Source organism: Exophiala mesophila, assembly GCF_000836275.1.
Source record: "Exophiala mesophila strain CBS 40295 unplaced genomic scaffold supercont1.4, whole genome shotgun sequence".
Classification (NCBI taxonomy): domain Eukaryota; kingdom Fungi; phylum Ascomycota; class Eurotiomycetes; order Chaetothyriales; family Herpotrichiellaceae; genus Exophiala; species Exophiala mesophila.
Window position 1 is genome coordinate 2,658,245 of NW_015622507.1, and position 19,998 is coordinate 2,678,242.

The 19,998-nt window shown below is 50.7% G+C and overlaps 6 protein-coding genes across 7 annotated transcripts; 4 read left to right on the plus strand and 2 right to left on the minus strand.

Moving 5' to 3' along the window:
- Positions 1-103: 103 nt before the first annotated feature.
- PV10_06100 lies at positions 104-1,990 on the plus strand. 2 transcript variants are annotated; one of them, XM_016370860.1, is made up of 3 exons: positions 104-439; positions 498-609; positions 667-1,990. In XM_016370860.1, exons 1-3 carry the CDS (start codon positions 233-235, stop codon positions 1,890-1,892), a joined length of 1,545 nt encoding a protein of 514 aa, XP_016223153.1. In that variant the 5' UTR covers positions 104-232; the 3' UTR covers positions 1,893-1,990. The 2 variants fall into 2 exon arrangements, with proteins under 2 accessions (XP_016223153.1, XP_016223154.1); XM_016370861.1 differs by lacking the exon at positions 104-439 and having other exon boundaries at positions 466-609.
- Positions 1,991-2,189: 199 nt separating this feature from the next.
- Positions 2,190-5,282, plus strand: PV10_06101 (uncharacterized protein). The gene is made up of 9 exons (XM_016370862.1): positions 2,190-2,459; positions 2,514-2,593; positions 2,650-2,918; positions 2,966-3,454; positions 3,511-3,703; positions 3,759-3,926; positions 3,986-4,464; positions 4,526-4,759; positions 4,825-5,282. Exons 1-9 carry the CDS (start codon positions 2,307-2,309, stop codon positions 5,085-5,087), a joined length of 2,328 nt encoding a protein of 775 aa, XP_016223155.1. The 5' UTR covers positions 2,190-2,306; the 3' UTR covers positions 5,088-5,282.
- Positions 5,283-5,524: 242 nt separating this feature from the next.
- PV10_06102 (uncharacterized protein) lies at positions 5,525-7,260 on the minus strand (the record flags this gene model as incomplete). The annotated part of the gene is made up of 5 exons (XM_016370863.1): positions 5,525-5,669; positions 5,733-5,893; positions 5,951-6,606; positions 6,661-7,126; positions 7,174-7,260. 5 exons carry the CDS (start codon positions 7,258-7,260, stop codon positions 5,525-5,527), a joined length of 1,515 nt encoding a protein of 504 aa, XP_016223156.1.
- Positions 7,261-10,533: 3,273 nt separating this feature from the next.
- PV10_06103 (uncharacterized protein) lies at positions 10,534-12,562 on the plus strand. The gene is made up of 2 exons (XM_016370864.1): positions 10,534-10,757; positions 10,816-12,562. The coding sequence occupies exons 1-2, from the start codon at positions 10,734-10,736 to the stop codon at positions 12,484-12,486; spliced, it is 1,695 nt and encodes a 564-aa protein (XP_016223157.1). The 5' UTR covers positions 10,534-10,733; the 3' UTR covers positions 12,487-12,562.
- Positions 12,563-12,781: 219 nt separating this feature from the next.
- PV10_06104 (uncharacterized protein) lies at positions 12,782-16,056 on the minus strand. Its single transcript, XM_016370865.1, has 6 exons — positions 15,240-16,056; positions 15,098-15,185; positions 14,282-15,041; positions 13,933-14,223; positions 13,694-13,850; positions 12,782-13,620 (listed from the first exon to the last, which is right to left on the minus strand). The coding sequence occupies exons 1-6, from the start codon at positions 15,246-15,248 to the stop codon at positions 12,925-12,927; spliced, it is 2,001 nt and encodes a 666-aa protein (XP_016223158.1). The 5' UTR covers positions 15,249-16,056; the 3' UTR covers positions 12,782-12,924.
- A 1,748-nt stretch (positions 16,057-17,804) lies between these two features.
- Positions 17,805-19,920, plus strand: PV10_06105 (uncharacterized protein). Its single transcript, XM_016370866.1, has 7 exons — positions 17,805-18,235; positions 18,315-18,632; positions 18,726-18,856; positions 18,908-18,968; positions 19,022-19,175; positions 19,262-19,380; positions 19,438-19,920. Exons 1-7 carry the CDS (start codon positions 17,924-17,926, stop codon positions 19,789-19,791), a joined length of 1,449 nt encoding a protein of 482 aa, XP_016223159.1. The 5' UTR covers positions 17,805-17,923; the 3' UTR covers positions 19,792-19,920.
- Positions 19,921-19,998: the final 78 nt, after the last annotated feature.

Below are 19,998 nucleotides of genomic sequence, written 5' to 3' on the forward strand. Positions count from 1 at the left end.
CTTTGCAGGGATGCCGTTGTGTTAGGCTCTCACTGTGCAAAACTCCACCATGTAATAAGTTTTTAGCCTGTGGCGACAGCATCAAACAAACGCCGACCAACATCAAGTCCATATTTGCTCTATTTAATCAGATAATTCGAGATCATATCTGATAAAATGTTCTCCTTGTGTTATAACTCCTCCCTGATAGTTTTCCAACGCCTACGTCTTTGACCTTTGGCTGCCCAGAATCATGAGTGAAGTTCCAAGCTTGCACGAGAAGCCCGAGGCTCAGGTCACGTCGACCAGCGAGCAGGATGACGAGTCTCCTCAAAATGACAAAAGGGTTCCTGTTCCATTGAGCATGAAGATTATCTCGGTCGTGGTTGTGAGCATGATCGGGTTCGGCGGCCATTGGAGCAGCGGTGTGACCGGGGCGCTGAAGTCGACCTTGAAGAAAGTGAGTCTAACTTGAGGCCGATAACACGTTGTAGTATCTCTCTGACCAATTCCTGCAGAAAATGAATATCAACAACACTCAGTTTGCTCTACTCTCTTCAAGCGAGAACTTCATCAAAACCACCCTGATCCTCCCCACCGGGGTCCTTACAGACCGCTACGGTGGTGCTAGTACGTGGATTCACATGATCATCATCAGCGAGATGACCCACTGACACAGCTACTCAGGTACCATGCTCTGGGGCAACGCTCTCTTCAGCGTCGGCGCCATCCTTGTCGCAGCGTCGACAACCGTGCGGAACTTCAAGTTTATGATCTTTGCCACAGTGGTGCAAGCCCTAGGTGACACTGCCACCCAATGCGCCCAGTACAAAATATTCTCTTCTTGGTTCTCGCCCTCGCATGGATTCGCCTCGACCCTGGCATTCGAACTTGCCATCGGTAAGATCGGATCCTTTGTCGGCAAATCCACCGCCAACGTCATCAGCAACAACCTGGGTGACTTTTCCTGGACCTATTGGATGGCGGTGTTCATGAATCTCTTCACCAACCTAGCCACGCTATTTTTCTGGTGGTTCACCCGATGGTGCGAAAAACGCTATGTTCCAATACGGGATCCGGCGACGGGCGAGGTACTGACCGAGAGAAATCGAAAGCTGGAAATCACAAAGATGCTTCGGCTACCTTGGTCATTCTGGCTGATTTGTCTCTTTTCGCTCTTCCAGACATCAACGGCCGGTGTATTCAATTCCAATGGTACCGAACTCGCTGAGCAGCGATTCAATATCTCAGCCGTCAAGGCTGGGTGGTATTCTGCAATGTCACAATACCTAGGATTCTTCTTTGTCCCCTTGGTTGGCATTTTCATTGACATTTTGGGGCAGCGTCTCACTGTCATGCTCGTATGTGGTATAGGCATGCTCATGGCTATGTGCCTGGCCATGTGGGGACCGACCGTAGCAGGAACAGCAGCCAGCTTTGGTATCTACGCCGTGGCCTCTTCCCTTGGTCCGACAGTCATCATCGACGGCATCCGCACAAGCATGTTCTTTCAAGAGGTCTTTGGTTCCGGATACGCAATCAAGATTGCCATCAACAACAGCATGTCGATGATCGTGGACATTGTTGCAGGCGTGATCCAGGATAAGGACAATGACAGCTACGACCACGTCATAATCCTGTATGTCGTTCTGGCGGCCGGTTCCGTTGTGGTAGGCGCCACAATGGTCACCCTGGGCTACTTGAGCAATATCATTGGCTTCCTTCAATGGAGTCGAAAGGAAAGGGTTCGCAAAGGCCACATCATCAATGCCGAAAAGAAGGCATTCGCGACCAACAAATATGCTGACTGGAACCGGAAGCTCAGCATGACGAATTTCTGCGCAGTCATTGCCTTGATTCTCGGTGCTTGGGTGACCTATTTCTGGGCAATAGCCACGAGCCAGTACTACTGAGTAGTAGAAAAGGGCACTCGGCGTCGATAATTCACGTAGGATACGTGTATTAATATAGATATACATGCGTACTTATACAAGTGGTGGCGAAGGATCCCATTATGCCATATCTTGGGTCTTGGGGACGAGATACCAATCAAGTCCTCGATATCACTCGGGTAGGCCATATTTAAAGTAACGAGTCTAGCCAATCGGCGGGCTTCGAAAGCGAGTTTGCTGGGTTCAACGTTGTGATCCGGGTATGAATCGGGGGCTTGGGGAATATGGGGGAACCTCTCCCCCACATAACCCAGCCTACTGCCTTTGTTCCCCGTGTGTCATATACATCTAGGGCCCCTCTCAGATTTCCTCCCCGTCCCGACGTTCCGACGGTCTGGCAATCATCACAGGACTACACCACCGCAGTCGGAAGCGATGTCAGAGGAAGGCGTCTTCCCCGCCGTGACCTCGCAAGGGCGTCGAGATATCAACTCTGGGCTGCTCAATGGGCCTAACGCGACAGGAGGGTCCGCCAAAAGACGGCGCATTGCCGTAGCCTGCTCATTGTGTCGCAGTCGCAAGTCGAGAGTATGGCTAATGGACAATGGACAATGGTTCGAATCTGTGCTAACAACAAGGTAGTGCAATGGCGGCCGTCCATCTTGTAGCTTATGCCTGGAACTCGAGGTTGATTGTATCTACGAAGTTGCTGGAAGAGAAGTGTGAGCCTGCCCAGAACATTAATTCCACGATGAGGTGAAACTCATTTTGAGGCCAGTCCACGATCAGGAGTTAGTGAGCGGCTGAGTAAGATCGAGGATACTCTTCGATTCCTCGTCGAAAAGGTAGGGTCGAGCCCGGACGAGTTGACATCGTCAACAGCTTTGAATGAGTGTTCCCCAGGGTACCAACCCCAATGCAGAGACACACCGGAGGTCATAGCAGTTCCTCGAACCACTGGTTTGGGGACGGAATCGAATGAAGAACTATCGGTCGATGGAATGGCGGCGGTGACCGCTCCAATGGGATCAGAAAAACGGTTCTTCGGTACACGAGACGCCTCTGGAGACCAATAGTCAATAACATCTGTCCAGGGCCATCATCGAACATCGCCTTCCTCCAAATTGTATCACGCGCTGCATCCAGTGCTCTCCAGAACTGTCTCGATCCCAACCAGCCAGCGAATGCGTCACATTCGCTGGTGTCACGTATAACATCGCCCGAAGCTTCTGCAATACCATCAACGCCTTTATGCACCTCGAGGGTCAATCCTTCGATGCTGCCTAACGAGGCCCGAAGCATCTATCTCATGAAGCTTTATTTCCAAGATACGGGCGTCATGTACCCTTATATCAGCCCATCAGCCGTATTGGGGGCGTATGAGACTTTCTCCAAGTCTCACTTTTCCGCAGTTCCTCAATCCTGGCTGAGTCTTTTCAATGCGATATTCGCTTGCGCCACCTATCTCAGCGTCGCACCAAAGAGGTCAACAACGAAGAGCCTTCTGCAGGCGGACGTCTTTTTTGATCGCGCGGTGACTTTAGTCGTCAGCTGCACACTTAAAACCCCGGATATACCTGCTGGTTTGTGGAATAGGCTGACACTCGCACCGGGTTCTGTGCCGGCTGATCGATTACAGTGCAAACACTGCTCCTACTGGCACAGTACTGCCAAGGGACACAGCGAGCCAACGAAGTCTGGATGTTTCATGGCCTTGCTGTACGAGCTGCCCTCCAGCTCGGATTACATTGCCCTCCAGAAGGTGGCTTCCCATCCGAAGGATCGCTTGATATCCGTAGACGAATCTGGTTGGGATGTATTATTCTGGACAGGTCCGTCGGTCCCCTGCTATTACGGTGTCATCCCATACTGAAATGGTCTAATTAGAACACTGGGTATGACTTTTGGTCGCCCACTAAGCATTTCTGAGAATCTTGGAGGCCTTGGCCTTGAGTTCGAACGTACAATAACAGAAACCTCAGCTTCGGAAAATGAGATGCTGCAAATCAACCACGAAGGAGAGCCTGATACCAATTGTTTCACAATTACAACAGCGTATGTCAACCCTCGCGTCAGCTGCCTCGATCCGGTCAACTAATGCAGTCTATTTCCAGTCGCCTTTATCAAATTCTGACCGAGATACTGAGAGAAATCTACCAGGATAACATCTATAACGTTATTGACATCCCATCTGAGGTGGTGCTTCGGAACTTGGTCACCGTTGAGGCAAAACTGGCTCATTGGAAATCTACTCTCCCCAGTCAACTTGCCCTGGAACCGTGGCTAGATTCGTCTACACGCCGACAAGAGCAGTCAAGATACCAGCAGGTTTTCTCACGGCTTAGCGTGGTGATTCGGCTGCGTTATCTGAACGCAAGGATACTACTGCATCGGACCATTCTTGATAGGATGCTTAAAGCCATGGCGTCATATGAGCGAGGCTCTGATCCTGTCCATGCGCCGTTCCTGGACAATGTTACCTCCGACAGCCTCGAGATTTGCCAGGACTGCGCCATGGAGATTATCGCAATAGTCGACGCCACAAGTCGGACCAAAGCTCTACTCGGAGCCTGGTGGTTCTCTATCTACTACAGTAAGTATCTGATGCTGACTTTGCTAACCAGTTCTATTGATTGACTGAGTGACCATCACAGCGTTCAACGCATCATTGATTCTATTCGGCTCTCTGCTTCTTGGCTTGAGCAGGCTCGAGGATAGAGGGCATTCGCACTTTCGGGCAAGGGCACAGAATACAGAACGCTTGTCAATGCTGGCGAGGTATCTTCGAAAGACCGCACCGACGATCGATCAGTTCGAGAATGATACCGAAGTGGTCAGACGCATTCGTCGGATCGTGATCAAGTCGGTCAAAGTATGCATCACTCTTGGTATGCTCTTCGTAAAAATTCTTTCCTCGAAGTATACCCGCAAGCATAACTGACAAGTCCTCAAGCTCAAACAATGAACCCTGCTGACCAAGTCGTCATCAACGCACTGCAATCTCACGAAGGCGGTGAAGTGCAGGTCGGGTTGGGTATATCTGAGCATCAGATGATGTCGGGCCGTCAAAATGCGATTCAGGAATTTTCGCTAGATGCGGCTCCCGATTTCGCGTTGGACATTGACGGGGACGTCTTCGGTTTCTTTGCGGACAATGATGAAGATATATTTGGGAACTATGGAGCCGGGAGCGAATATCACGGTCTGCTGGGTTGACTCGTTTCAACCCGGTCACACTACTACGACTACTATTTAACGTGCCTCGCCTCCTTTTTCTCCCTCAGAGCACTCTCTGCATGAGAGTGGTTACCGTACTCTACACACATCAAAGAGCCACGTAATCTTCCCTGTCGTTGTAATAGGGCTATAAGTAAGAACAATCAAGGAAACCAATCAAGGAAACCGCGCGTGGAAGCATTGTCAATCAATATGATATCTACACTGAGACTCAAACCTTTGTGAATGTGCACCGTGATAGTGAACGTCTAGATCTTTCAGTAACATAGGTAGCGTGAAGGTCGGCTCATACTGAGAAATCATGCTCCGTACCTGAATCAACGTGGCTTTGGCACTTGTCTTCAGACAGGGCTGCTGCCATGTCTTTGGACACCCGGGTTGTCTATTGTTTATTGTCCTGTCATCTATTGTCCTGCCTATCGTCGGCTCAGGCGGACCTTGCACTCTTCGGCCTTGTTGAAGAACCCCTCACGGATCACAGTAGCTTCCAAAGTGTCCCGCTGCACATCAAAACGTCTAAAGACAACAACGAGGGCCTTTAGAATTTCCATCCACGCAAAGCTGTTAGAGTCGACCTGGTCAGTTCAGATGGCTCGCCCTCGTCAAAAAGATCCAATGGCTTACTTGCGTCCGATACATGCCCTTGGACCTATTGAAAACGGCACAAAAAAGTCCAGAAGTGCGCTTGAATCATCTTGCAGCCATCTATCAGGTGTGAAATGGCCTGGGTTTTCAAAAACTCGGGAATCGCTCAACACACCACAAGTCGGTACGCTGACAACCGTCTGCCATTTGTTGAGTACTGGTTTTTATAGGACACGTGGAAGAGAAGAAAAACTTACACCTTCAGGGATGAACTGTCCACATATAACTTTCCCACCTTTTGGAGTCAGCCGGGGCAGGCCGGTGGCGCTCGTCGGGCGGAATCGCATCACCTCGCGCAGAGTTGCTAGCAACAATGGCTGTTTCTGCAGGATCTCTTTTTCCGAAGGCACCCAATCCTCGTCTTTCTGACCAGGATAGGCACTGTCGATCTCCATTTGTATCCTCCTCTGTAGATCACGGTCACGGGAGACCATATCGATGAAGTTAGTCATAGTGCTGCTCGTTGTATCGCTCCCACCGACAATAAAGCTAATGGACTCGGCGATGATCTCAAGCTCATCAGGTGATACGTCTGAGTTTGATCGTTGTGCAGCGAAAAAGTAGCTCAGAAGGTCCTTGCGAGTGTCCGGTGAAGCTTTGCGTTGATGATATGCTGCACGACCAATTTTCTCGAGGTTGGCTGTAGCTCTGAGGCCTCGATACCACCATCTGTCGAACACATTATACTTCATCAAGCCACGTAGCCATACAGGCACTGCCCCAAGAGCATTGAGAACCTCTCCTCGCATATCAATGGTTGAGATCAGGTTGATATCGTCGCGGCCCTTGCTGATGAAATCGAATGATTTGCCAAAGGCAAAGCTACCGATTACGTCGAAGGCGAGGTAATTAGCTAAGACCGATCAGCTGGATGGCCATTGACATCAAATGAGCACTTGGTACATACTCCAAACTGCGAAATCGAGCACAGTTGCCTGATCTGGGCCCTCTGTCATCTCTAGAAGCTTGGCCTGCCACTTACGAAGCTCTTCGTCCATGTACGGCTCAAAATCCTGGAGAGCACGGGCGGAGAAAGCTGGATTCATGTACTTCCGTTTCCGTTGATGGGTTGGGACACCTCGACAGTTGAATACGACAGGCGTGACCTGTAAGAAAGCGTCATAAAAGTCGCTCTTCACGAAGCCGGTCTTATGTCCGTAGATTTCTGCCACTGCCTCCGGCCGGTTGATCGAGATGTGGTTCGGAGCCACGCGCACAAAATCCCCGTACTTACGATGCAATGCCATGACGCTCTCCGAGCGCCGAGTTTGCCTGCATCGCTGCACCAGCCAAAACGAGGAACATTTCGCCGCAATTGGTCCTGGAAAACTTCGAAGCTTGTCGAAGAGCGACCAAGCTGTTTGACCTATGAGCTGATGCCGGATTAGAAGAGGGTACATGGGCGGATTTCGCGACTCACAGCCAGTATCAGCAGCCCGGCTGTCTGGACCAAGATCTCGAAGACGGAGTTGGGCTTCAAGCCATGCATCGTCTCGGCCAACTTCATGATAGCGGCGAGATACTTATCGCACGGGAATAACTCTAGACAACTGCGTCAAGAATCTACTACGGCGATGCGGCTTTGTTATACGAAGTATCCAGATGAGGAATTTTGACTATGCCTCATTTTGGAAGTGTGGAGTCTGTTGCCGCCTTTCCCCGTCAGAACATACGGCTGGAAATTCAGTCCATCCACGGGATTGAGTGGAATTGTCAAGCATCGAAACTCAAGTCCTAATTCGCTGAGACCTAAACAACAACTGGTTTGTGGATCTTTCACGGACCTCGGATTAACTACACTGATAGATTGAATTGCTCATAACAATTTCTAGGAGGGTGGAGCAAGCACAAGGCAGCTCGGCCGCGTATCAACGGCAGCGGAACCGGGTAAAGATCGGTCGTGAATGACACCGCTGCTTGGACATCTCTTGTCATGTACCCCTACCCCGAGATGCCAATGTCCGGGGTAGCAATGTAGGTGGGATTTCTGCATCTCCAGGGGGAGAGGGGGCGGGGGGTGGAGGGTCCGAGATTCTATATAAGATCTCGCCTGATGGCTCTTTATCTCGTTCAATGGTTGGCTCATAAGGCAGAAAAAGACAAAACACAGCAGGCCCCTTACAATGGCGCAAGTTGTGGACAAGCTATCAGCAGTAACTGAGGTAGAGGGGGGCCAGTTTGGAATTCATACACATGCCATCGACCCTGTGGTCGAAGCTAGAGTTCGGCGGAAGCTCGACATGCGACTGATGCCAGTGCTGACCCTCGTCTACCTCTTTGCTTTCATTGATAGGTAAGATACATATCTCGGCTGCAAGACGTCGTCTAATCAGGATCAAGATCAAATGCCGGCAATGCACGTGTCCTTGGTGAGCATCTCCCGGGCTGTACTGCACCGGACAGGCGCTGACCCGACTACAGGTATGGGAAAGGATCTCGAGCTCACGGGCAATCGCTTCAACATTGGACTCAGCGGTTTCTTTGTAACATATATTCTGTTGGAAGTGTAAGGACATTCTCTTCGACTGTTTCGGGTGCCTCGACTAACAAGCAATCAAGACCTGCCAACATACTGTGCAAGATCCTTGGGCCGAAGATATGGAGTAAGTAGGTCTCCGTCGACTGGATCTGCGACTCGGTTGACCCTTTGTTTGCCAGTCCCCTTCTTGGCCATATCATTTGGTATCATTACTACGTGCATGTCGACGATGCAGACCCACCAGGGCTTCATCGCCGCAAGAGTTTGCCTTGGTATCTTCGAAGCAGGTGTGTCCATTTCACCGTCAGTATGGTTCAATCTAACCATGGGTCGATCGCAGGAATAATGCCTGGTATCACTTACACGCTATCGTGCTTGTGCGTCGAGCTCAACTTTGCATGTCACATCAGCTAACGTGTAGCACAGTTATCGAAGAGATGAGCTAGTTAGCCGCGTCGGACTTTACTCGAGTGTTGCATCTGCCAGGTAAGTCGTGACAGAATTCTCGTCTATATTGTCGCATCTTTACTGAGTCGTGTTCAGCGTCGCATTTGGGGGCCTCCTCGCGTCGGGATTCAGCCAGATCCCACCATGGGGCATCATCCACACATGGCGAAATATCTTCTTCTTTGAAGGCATCATTTCAATTGCCCTTGGCGTGACGGCTTTCTTTATCCTGCCTTCGGCGCCAAGCACGGCCTCTTTCCTGACCGAGGAAGAGAGGCATGTCGCAGTTGCGCGCATCAGCTTGGATTTAAGGACGACCCACATCGAGAAGTTGAAGATGAAATACGTTCGGCGCGCCATCTTCAATTTAAACACGGTTCTCATATCACTGGCGTCGTTCTGCAGTCTGTTGACGATGAACTCAATGGCACTGTTTGTCCCATCTATCCTCAACGCCATGGGATATAGTGGAATTCACAGTCAGCTTCTGTCCGTGCCTCCTTACGTTTGGGCTGCACTCGTGTGTATCACAGTCACTTTGTCCTCGGATCGCATACACCGCAGAGGCATCTTCATTGTCAGTGTCATGCCGATCACCACACTGGGATTTATCTTGCTCCTTGTCGACAATATGCCTCTGGGTGTGCACTATCTTGCCCTCTTCTTCTGTTTGACGGGAGCATTTACGGCATCACCGATGTTTGTTGCTTGGTCGGTGGAGAATAGCGCGGGCCATATGACAAGGGCGATCGTCGCAGGAACTGTGGTTGGCTTTGGTAACATTGGTGGCCTGGTCGCGGCTTGGACTTATATGTTGGCAGACGCACCTCGATATATCCGAGGCCATGCACTGAACGCTGCTTTCTCGGTTTTGTGCACGATCATTGTGGCTCTGGCAATGCTGCATCTCTTTCGTGTGAATAAGCTGAAGAAGCTCGGGGCCTACAACAATCGGATCGAAGGAAAGTCGGAGGAAGAGATTAGAGACTTGGGCCATGACCATCCCGAGTATTTGTTCACCCTTTGAATCAGCCAAACTAGAGCTCTGAGATGGGAGACATCGACCAGAAGTCTAATGGCGGAGTGTTTGCAGTAGAAGAACAACGTCTTTGGGATCGGGACTACAAAAGGGGGTTCACGTCCTGGTTGGGGCTGCATTCAGAATCACAAGTGAACTTGATTGCGGGAGATGGAGAAGAATCGGGCGGATTCTGGAGATTTCGGACTCCGGAGTATCAATCGCTCGACGAGGCCTGTCAAGACCCCAATCCTTGAAGGTACGAATGCTTATCAGTTCGTCTCAACTCCCTATTGTTGTGAGTCGACGCACCTGAAGAAATCGAAAGATGGATAGATATGATAGATAGTCTTGTATTAGATAAACCAGTACGGAGTCTCTAGTCAGGCGCATCACACACCGATTTCGAGTATGTCTTCTGAAAACTCGATTGAACAAAAGTAGCACAGCCACAAGCCTACCTTAGCTTAGGTAGGTACCTATGGTTGACGTGTCTGCCTCTCGCCGCCGTCGATTGCTGTTGACTGGGGACGTCGACACCCACACACCTTACCTAAGCAGTGTTAAGGTAACCTGTGGTTTCATCATGATGTGGGGTGGCCGATCTGATCGGTTACTTAGGCGGCGTAGGCGCCCCTCGGCCCCTAGACCCTCCCCCCCACCGGCATTTTACCGGGGCGCTTACGCCAAGACCAGCCCTAAACCAGCCCTAACAACTGCGCCTGACCTTAGCCTATCATGCCTATCTTGCCTGTTGTGCCTGTCGTGCCTATTCAAACCCATCAATCAGAACGCCGCAGCCTCGCCTGTCTTCAATGACGATACTCGACTCATCCTCACCTTCACCTTCACCTTCACCTTCACCTTCACTTCGACATCTTCCAATCTGTCACGATTTGAAGCAGTCCCTTGCACCCTTAGCAAAGCGGCGACCTCCTTCGCATAGCCTCTCCGTCATGGTCAACACCACGTTCCAGATGTAGAGTGGTCACATTCATCTATCTCCCCCCTTTGAAATCTACTGGGTGACATCTTCATGGAGACCGCCCCGCTGACTTTGGTGAGTCTCACTCATACTGTCTCTTTTCAACAAGTTGTGACTCTAATACACTCTACAGGCTCATACTCACGCCCGAAATGCGGCTCTTGAATCCCGCCGTTCCAACCCAGTCGCCGCAAGTGAAGAACATGACCTCGCTGCGGCCGAGTTCGCAACGGCGGCTCAAGCGACCTCAGATATAGAGGCTTTCCGCATCCTGACATTACTTGAACAACATCATAAGAGATTGGGTCAATTGTTGAGAGCGAGTCACGAAAAGCCGGCTCCGGAAACTGTTGCAACACCCAACAACACCACTCAATCAACCTCATATCCCCTTCAAAACGATGCGACCAAGACCTCGTCTACCGACCCAACTGTTCTCCCGCCACGTCTACCTCGAGCTCCCAGATCTTCCAACCGCGACCTCTCCTCCTCGATAGCAAGCAACCTCGCTTCTGCTCGAGGTATACCAAATCCCCGTCAGAAACGGCCTACCCCAGTCTCTCCTCTTGTCTCCAATCAACACGCCGATGGCCAGATCACTCAAGACGATCGCTCGTCACGCAGAGTTACCAAAGAAGACGTTGAAGCCACCGAGTCTACAGCTCATACAAGTAGAACTGCGAATGGTCGACCTCCGTGGGCGCCGCCGTCCCTCGCCACAGAAGACTCGAATCAGTCTGACACAAATGATCACAACACAACAGCGGCGGATGCCCCCTTCCAACAGTTCTATACCTCTTTCGAAAGCCTCATGTCTAAGTTGAGCGCCCCGTTGGCCTTTGCTAGTCTCCCTCTCACCGGTTTGGTCGCACCAAAATCACAGCCAGTGCCTCCACAAACGACGCTCAAATCTCCCAAGTCACAAACACACCCAACTCCACACCCACCATCAGCCGCCTCCTCTGTCGATTATTCTCAACTAATCTCCAAAGCCGCTTTGCGCGCCGTATCAACCAACAGGGACACTTCCTCCAACCCCTCCGAGTCTTTTTACGTTGTACCTACAACCGGAGGAACAATCTCTTACGCCGACATCATGAGTCGTGCAGAGCGTGAAGAATCTCGCGGAATGCGCGGCCATCATCGTCAACCATCTACTCTCTCCAACATCTCCGAAGACGACTTTGTCGACGCTCAAAGCACACTCATCAACGCCAGCCCACGCTCACGAGAATCCAATGGCGCGAATCAACCACTAGGCCGATTCCGCAACCATGGTCGTAACGAGGCCAAAGTCGGCGGCAAGACCATGGAAGAACTCGCATTGGAGAACAAAGCACTCAAACACCTCTCCGACACGCTTTCTCGACGATTACACATGTTCGAAATGTCTTCCCAAACCGCAACCACCGCATTAGCCCAAAGCGTGCGTTCTATCCATCGCTCTCCTCTGACCACACCAATGTTGTCACCCGAGAATTCTCGTGGAAAGAATAGTTCTCGACCACTCGATATAGGAACCGACGAAAGCCTGACTAGGAGAATCGCCGAACTGGAGGATATCCTCAAGAAGAGCGACGCGCGAGCCAGGAAGAAAGATGACGAAAATGCAAAATTGAGAGAAACGATTAACAAATACAAGGAAAAATGGGAGAGTCTCAAAGCAGGTGCCAAGGCGAGGAGGGAACGAGAACGACGAGGTGGTGGTGGTAGTGGTGGCACCGGAAATGCGGCGGAAAAGGGGACTGAGACTGGTGAGGCAGCCAGTGTGGGTACGGGAAATACTGGTGATGATAATGATTAGGACGGTGTTGAATGGATGATACGCATGCATGTTCGAGATAGATTGAAAGATACCCTGCTATTCTATTATCACAACAGAGCGACCCGTCAATGACCTTGCCTTCGTTAGGTACAATCTCAGTCTAACGCGGTCTCAATAGTCTTGTATGATCAACGACTTGTCATGGAGGATGACGCTGGTATCCTCTTCCTCAATTTTGTCTCAGTACCTGTACCATGTACCTAAGGAAATCTGCTTTCCATCGCGTTCTTGTTGCTGCTTGCTTGCTTTCTCCCTTCTTCCCTTCCTCATCCCTCCCCTCTGATACTCAAAGACAAGAGACAGCCAACGTACGTAAAGTCATTTCAATGCAGACAAAGCATCAGAAAGATGAAGGAGAGTGATGATAATGATAATTGCATTCGCATACCACCATCAGCACTCATCTCTCACTTCCACTCAGTTCTTAGCCACCGGCTCCAATCTCCCCGCCGTACGACCATCAACACTGACCTCAAACTTGACCGTCCCATCCTTGGCCACCGTCTTCTCCTGGCCCATCAAAGTATATCTCTCTCCCGGCTTACAATTCTTGAACCCCAAGCCAAACACGCCCGGCTGTTTCCCATTATAAACCACCAACTCCACACTTTCACCATCCTGAGAATACGCCTTGGCCACCAAAACCTCGGGAAACTTGACATCGTCCAGAATCGGTGCTTGGAAGATATGTTTCGGCGGACCCACACGAATCATCCTCGTCCAATCCTGGTATTTACCGATACGAGCACGCAAAGTCGTGCCTTGTTCGAGTGTACTGACGCCGTTGTTCTTGAGCGCTCCGGTCTTGGTCTGGATGACAGGGTGGTATTCTTCGTCGAGTTGTTGGAGGAGATCAGAGGCGATTTTTTCGTCGCCGAATTCCGCGGCGGCCGCCGCGGTGATGCAGCGGATGGCGCCTTCGCCGGCTTTGTAGTTGCCCGGGTCGAGTTTATCGGCGCCCAGGAGGTTGACGAGGTGGAGGCGGCCGTTGGCGTCGTATTGGCAGGTTTCTTTCTTCGTAAAGGCCCAGTTGCGGTGGGCGATGGCGGGGAGATATGCGGCGCAGAGGAGGGAGTTGACCGTGTCGGAGAGGGCGCCGGCGAGGCCGGGGATCTGTTTGATCGGGGTTAGAGAATGTGGGTTCACTAGTATTTCAAGCGCGATCAAACGTGATGGGAATGCTTACCGTAAAGCCAGTCAGTTCACTGCGAATGGGGAGGATACTGCCGTCAGGATCGGTGAACTCGGTTTCCAAGGCATGCTTGAATTTCTCGCGAAGTTGGTCGCCGTAGTTGGTTCCTAAAATCCGATCGGTGATGGTGATGCCGCTGACGCCGACAAGACTGGAGAGTGGTAAGTGGTAAGTAAGTCATGGGGGGGAAAGCCACATAAGAGCACGAGTAACAGGCGGGCAGGGTAACTTACTTGCAAGGTGTGTAGAGCCAGTTGGGCTCACAGGGATACAGACAGTATGCAGCTTCGTTCATATTTCGGAAGACGGCTTTAGCAACGCCGGACAGGTCGTATGGAAACTTGAGCTTGTCGGTGATTTCAAAGGTCATGCTGCCAGGTTTGGTGTATCGATCGTCGCCCGTGTTGGCTTGGTAAATGCCGACGGCTTGAAGGATATAACCAGTCACCATGATGTTGTCCTTCTTGATTGGGTCCCAATCGTGTGCATTGAATTTACCAGCCATGGATTCCCACTTCCAGAATCTAAAACAAATCATGTAAGCAGTGATGATGGGAACATGTTTAGTCATTGATGACTTACTCCATGACCTTCTTTGTAAAGGACTTTTCAATGAGATTGCGCTGGGCTTGAGAGAGATAGCCGTGGAAGTTGGGCGCGAAGAGATACTGATACATTCCCAAATCACTGACGGCTTCGTATAATTGATAGCGAATGGCCGAAGTTTGGAATTGATCAATCACATCGTGGTATGAGAAGTCATCCTTGGGGGTTAGGCCAAGTTCGATGAACCATTGAAGGAAGCGGAGCTGTCTCTCGGTGAGCTCACGGGAGCCCAACTCGGTTTCGGTAGCCTGGGCCTGGTTTTTTTGCACCTCATTGACAAGGTAGGCGTTGCGAGTCTCACGCTTCTTTCTGGCGACGGCATTGGCAGCCAAGGTTGCGTATGTCAGGTAGAGTACACCTCCGATGCAGATGGCGGTCCACAGGGGCCCAGCGAATTCAAGCAAAGAGTCTCGGGCCAAGAAAGCTGACAGAAGACTGGTGCCTATCCACAGGGTAAGAGGAAAGATAACACCTCCCATACCAAACCAGGCAAATAGGACGAATGGAATGAGGGCGGTGGAGATCAGAAACACGACCAGCGATGGAATGGTGCCAACGGCAATGAGTCCTGCGCCAGGGAAGAGAAATCCTAGGCCGGCAGCTCGAAGGGCAGGAGACTCTAGCTGATAAAAAGAAGCCAGCCCAGTAGCAAGAAGGCCAGCATATTGGAACAGTGTTCGACGCTGATAGTACCATTTGGTAAGACCAGTGCCGGCTTTGGAGGGGACGAGGACATCTGTAATGATGAGCGAACTGCGTAGTCAGGGAATGCTTCGAGGGGATAAAACGTACCATCCCAGTTGAAGTCACCGACTTGTGACTTTTCGGAGAGCTTATCCGCGGCCGCTTTGGCCTGGGCTCTGGTGATAGTTGTCGTAGTCTGGAAATGGTCAGTGGCTGCAAGGGGGTCTCCTAAAGGGTTGAATGTTCATACCGTTGCCATATTGCAGGCGTTGGATGAGATGAGATGAGCTCTGAAAGGATGGCTCTTTTGGCTAGATTAATACCAAACCACACTCACAAGCATTGTCTGCAAGAGAGGGGCATAGTGTATATAAGGGATTGTCTCGAAGTATATCAGGACCACTCCATGGACCGAGCGGCTCAAAGCATGTTGCCACATCCCCGGTTTTCGCTTCTAGATGGAGAGATTCGAGAGTCTAGAGTCGACCTACCTGTATCATTGGTCGATTAGGGACCCTAGAGAAGGGGACAAGATTCGCTACAGGACACGGCTGTGTGTCTGAGACCTCGGGTGGACTCATCATTATGCGCCCCTTCCCCACCTTGAATGAGGGACGATCACCCATGGGAGGTCGCGATTCATGAGGAGAGAGTCAAGATTTGTATACTCGTAGTCGCAACATGGAGATTGGCCCAACCAGGTCTAAAGGTTGGGGGCCAGAGAGTCCAGAATCTGGGGAAACGGGGGTAATTGGCGAGAAAGATGGGTGGTCAAGTCGAACTCTGTGGGGAGATGGACACCTAGGAAATGGAGACTGGCGGTTGATGACTGTGCAATATCATTGTCAGCAGTGATGAAGTGTGGCAGATACGTCTGAGGTAGACTCATGTGCAAACACTCCCGAGTCAGTTTGGATGACTCGAGAGTCATATGGGTAGCAGGGCAAAATCGGAGGATCATTAATGCGGCAGGGATTACGGCGACAAGCTGATTGGTTATTGTCGACATAGTCTACCATGTCTATGAAATAGGCACATGAACACAGAGTTTGGAACCTGAATACCTTGTAGTTGTAGTTGTAGTTGTGAAAGACACTCAGGTCAATCGACAAAGAGTCAGGTTGGTGACAATTGCTCACGTGTTCGACATCACGTGACGTATCTCTATTGCGGAGTACAAAGTCATCATACGTAGTAGGGTGGGGCACTTGATTCTCTATGACTCTCACGTGTCGCTGATAAGTCAGCATAATGATAACCTTAAAGTCAGCACGATACACACAAATTGCGACACTTCCATAGAAATCCATGTTTTGTCGCACAGCCTGATCCGTGGGCCGAGGAATTTCCAGGCCACCAGCTTCGAGGCCTACAACCCAACGATGATGAAATATCAGTAATCCTTGGTATAAGGCCATCCCATTCCCGAAGGTCCAGACCATGGTGATTTTCATGTGTATCTTCGTTAATTCCGTGGATTTGGCTGTGTTGCAGGGAGGACCTCACTTAAGTTTCCGGATATAGTGATCCTCGGGTCAATCAGCATCCATCCAACCATCGCATTAATTCGTCCCAGGAAGGACTTGCATCCGACAATTGCCACACTCGCCCGTAAGAGATGGCGCGCCGCAGACACTCGGGGGTGTTAAGGTTGTGCAGGATGGATATTCTCCCATTTACGAAGGATTCAGAGTGCTGATCTGGAACACATTAAGGACAAATATCAATCTAACCGCCGCTTTTGGTGTACATAGCCTCTCAGCAGGTACAACAAGGCCGCAACTATGAAAAATTTCTTTAGAGATACACTAGAGTAGCCTCGAGACCTAAGGGGAGAACTGCTATCTCTATCGATCATGCCTCCTGCTAATGTCGCGCTTAATCATTACCCGTCTTTTACATTTCAATAGAATCACTCAGAAAGAAGTCCCGATTCAGTTACCCGAAAGGGCAATTCACCTCGATGCTAGATGAAGTTAAGCTTCACACAGGCAGGCAGGTTGGTGATTCCCGGGTTGCCCTGAGCAGTCCACTAGCAAAATCATGGCGCCAACCTGACTGGCTGGCAAAAACTCCACAACCTGAAGTTCCCGAGGTTCATCAGTCAGGTCGTTCTCTGAAGTCATGACAAATAACACGACTGAAGAGAGTCAGTGATCTGTACAGAAGAAAAAGTGGAACTGGCCAAAGGCGAAGATGTACACGATAGGCTGGAGGTATTCCGCGCCATTCGCTACCCATACATTGTTTAGTTTTGTGCGTTTAAAGAGATTCTTTTTGAACCACTCAAGGATCATGACAAGGCAGCAATACCCCTCTAAAGCCCGCCTTTCTCTCCTCGACCCTGGTCCAAGGTACCTAGGATGTCATGTTTGGCTTCTGGGGCATTCTCTCCCCACCAACGTGTTTCACAGCCTTCATTAATTCTTACAAAACCTCGCCATTGATAACATTCAGGCGGCCGACCATCACGGTCAATACAACATTGAATAGTGAGCACTAAAGCGGTTCAAGATAGGTATTCAGTAGTGGAGCCGAACTCATGATCAGTAATTACCGCAGATAGTCATGTAAGGTACTGTAGTGATGAAGAGATCGCCGTGGGACTATGTCAGGGTTACTGATGCAGAACGACCTGACCTGGTGCCACGACGCCTTCACGGCCACCCGCGCCCGCGCATCAACTCCCGAGGTGAAGTTTGATTGCCCCGCAACACACGAATCATGCCCTTGCCCCTCGATCTGAACAAACGCCGTGGCACGGACTTTAGGGTTCTCGATTACGCTGCTGTGCAAATCCCAGGGACTGGCCAATGTCCCATATATACTCGTTCGCTCGCCATCACTACTACCTCCACGGGCTGTAAATCTCTCTCTCCGAATCCATCCTGTCCTTACCCACAAAAGATATACCCCTCGAAACCTTCTATCAATATGGGCTCCCTCGGATCGACCAAAGACTTTGATGTCTTCAATGGTTTCTACAACACCATCAATGGCAAGCTGACCACCACCGAAAAGACCAGACACGGCACCAACCCTGCCACGGGCAAGCCCCTCGCTGAAGTCCCAGTGTCGACGCAGCAGGATGTAGACGATGCTGTTGCTGCCGCCAAGGCCGCTTTCAAGACCTGGTCTAAGGTGCCTCTTGCTGATCGTCAGAAGGCTGTCAAGGACTTTGCCGATGGCCTTGAGAAATACGTTCCAGAGTTTGGCAAGTTGCTCACATCTGAGCAGGGTAAACCCGTACGTTATGCCTCGAGAGCGGGAGCATTCACTTCACCATAAGTTGCCTCGGTCTTTCAATACTAACCCCATTCTCCAGAACCAATTCGCCGTCGGAGAGATTCAAACCGGTGTACACTGGCTCCGTGCTCTGGCCGACATCAAGTTTGATGAACAGGTTGTTCAAGAGGATGACGACAAGCAAGTCATTGTCCGATACACACCCCTCGGTGTGACGGTTGGAATCGTTCCCTGGAACTTCCCTGTCCATCTCGCCTGCGGCAAGATCGCCCCCTCTGTCATCACTGGAAACCCCATCATCATCAAGCCTTCTCCATTTACCCCCTATTGCGACCTCAAGCTCGGCGAGCTGGCTCAGCAATATTTCCCCCCTGGTGTTGTCCAGGTTCTCAGCGGTGTAAGTAGTAATTACCATTTCGTCGTGCTTACCGAGGGTATTGTTTTTCTCTTTCTTCGATCCATGACTAATCTCGTTCGTGTGCTCCAATAGGATGATAACCTCGGCCCATGGCTGACTGCCCACCCTGGCCCAGACAAGATCAGCTTCACTGGTTCAACTTTCACCGGTAAGAAGGTGATGGAGAGTGCTTCCAAGACCTTGAAGAGAGTTACTCTTGAGTTGTAAGTATTGGCTTTATTTCCTGACCTTGTTCAGAAAACTAATGGTAGTAGGGGTGGAAAGGATCCTGCCATTATCTGCAAGGACGTCGATATTGCCACTGTCGCCCAGAAGGTGAGAACGACGTTTGCTCTTGTGCGCTATGGACTGTCTAACCTTTAATGTAGATTGGCACACTTGCCTTCCTCAACTCCGGCCAGATCTGCTTGGCCATCAAGCGTATCTACGTGCACGAAGACATTTACGAGAAGTTCCGCGAGGCCATTGTGGCTTTCACCAAGACCTTGAAGGTCGGCGAAGGAAACGAGGAGGGTGTTTTCTGTATGTTGTGTCCGCGCTCTTGCCACCGAAATATGGTTGCTTGCCATGAGGTTCAATCACTAACGGTAATCTCTTCTACTTTCTAGTGGGACCCATCCAGAACTCGATGCAATATGAAAAGGTCAAGACCTTCTTCTCCGACATTGAGAAAGAGAAGTGGAATGTCGCAGTTGGCGGCAAGAACGAGGATAAGCCCGGTTATTTCGTAAGTTCACACTGGCACCACGTGAAGAACAACTCCCATGTCTGACTCTTTCCTTAGATCACACCCACCATCATTGACAAGCCCGCCGACGACTCTCGCATTGTCACCGAAGAGCCATTCGGACCTATTGTTCCTCTCTTGACATGGAAGGACGAGGACGACGTTATTGCTCGTGCCAACAACACCAAGATGGGTCTCGGCGCCTCAGTCTGGTCCAACGACTTGGAACAAGCTAGCAGATTAGCGAGACAGCTTGAGGCCGGCAGCGTGTGGGTCAACACCCATCTCGAGGTCGACCCCAATGCGCCTTTTGGAGGCCACAAGGAGAGTGGTGTTGGCTCCGAATGGTCCATCTCAGGCCTTCGAAGCTTCTGCAACTCTCAAACCTTGTACTTGAAGAAGCGTGCCTAGATAGATTGGGATCTTTATTGGGTCGAGCAGTTTTAGCCTAGGTTCTAAATAGTTCTTATAAGGACGCTCAATCCCCAGACAGAGTTCTCTTCTGTCTAGCAACAACTAATGCTAGCCTATCTCGACTTATGTTCCGTGCCAGAGTTGAATATGTTGGTGGGTAACAATGGCTCCGGTCGCGGTGGTGGTGGCGGCGTGGGAGGAGGG

Excerpts from the sequence above, each read along its gene's own strand:
- PV10_06100 (XM_016370860.1), top strand. The coding sequence starts at position 233 with ATGAGTGAAGTTCCAAGCTTGCACGAGAAGCCCGAGGCTCAGGTCACG. Across the intron at positions 440-497 it reads TGAAGTCGACCTTGAAGAAA|AAAATGAATATCAACAACAC; the intron begins GTGAGTCTAACT and ends CAATTCCTGCAG. Across the intron at positions 610-666 it reads AGACCGCTACGGTGGTGCTA|GTACCATGCTCTGGGGCAAC; the intron begins GTACGTGGATTC and ends ACAGCTACTCAG.
- PV10_06101 (XM_016370862.1), top strand. The coding sequence starts at position 2,307 with ATGTCAGAGGAAGGCGTCTTCCCCGCCGTGACCTCGCAAGGGCGTCGA. Across the intron at positions 2,919-2,965 it reads ATCAGAAAAACGGTTCTTCG|GGCCATCATCGAACATCGCC; the intron begins GTACACGAGACG and ends ACATCTGTCCAG. Across the intron at positions 3,927-3,985 it reads TGTTTCACAATTACAACAGC|TCGCCTTTATCAAATTCTGA; the intron begins GTATGTCAACCC and ends GTCTATTTCCAG.
- PV10_06103 (XM_016370864.1), top strand. The coding sequence starts at position 10,734 with ATGGAGACCGCCCCGCTGACTTTG. Across the intron at positions 10,758-10,815 it reads AGACCGCCCCGCTGACTTTG|GCTCATACTCACGCCCGAAA; the intron begins GTGAGTCTCACT and ends TACACTCTACAG.
- PV10_06104 (XM_016370865.1), bottom strand. Across the intron at positions 15,042-15,097 it reads CGGTGACTTCAACTGGGATG|ATGTCCTCGTCCCCTCCAAA; the intron begins GTACGTTTTATC and ends TCATCATTACAG. Across the intron at positions 13,621-13,693 it reads GTGAACTGACTGGCTTTACG|ATCCCCGGCCTCGCCGGCGC; the intron begins GTAAGCATTCCC and ends CCGATCAAACAG.
- PV10_06105 (XM_016370866.1), top strand. The coding sequence starts at position 17,924 with ATGGGCTCCCTCGGATCGACCAAAGACTTTGATGTCTTCAATGGTTTC. Across the intron at positions 18,633-18,725 it reads TTGTCCAGGTTCTCAGCGGT|GATGATAACCTCGGCCCATG; the intron begins GTAAGTAGTAAT and ends GTGCTCCAATAG. Across the intron at positions 19,176-19,261 it reads AAACGAGGAGGGTGTTTTCT|TGGGACCCATCCAGAACTCG; the intron begins GTATGTTGTGTC and ends TCTACTTTCTAG.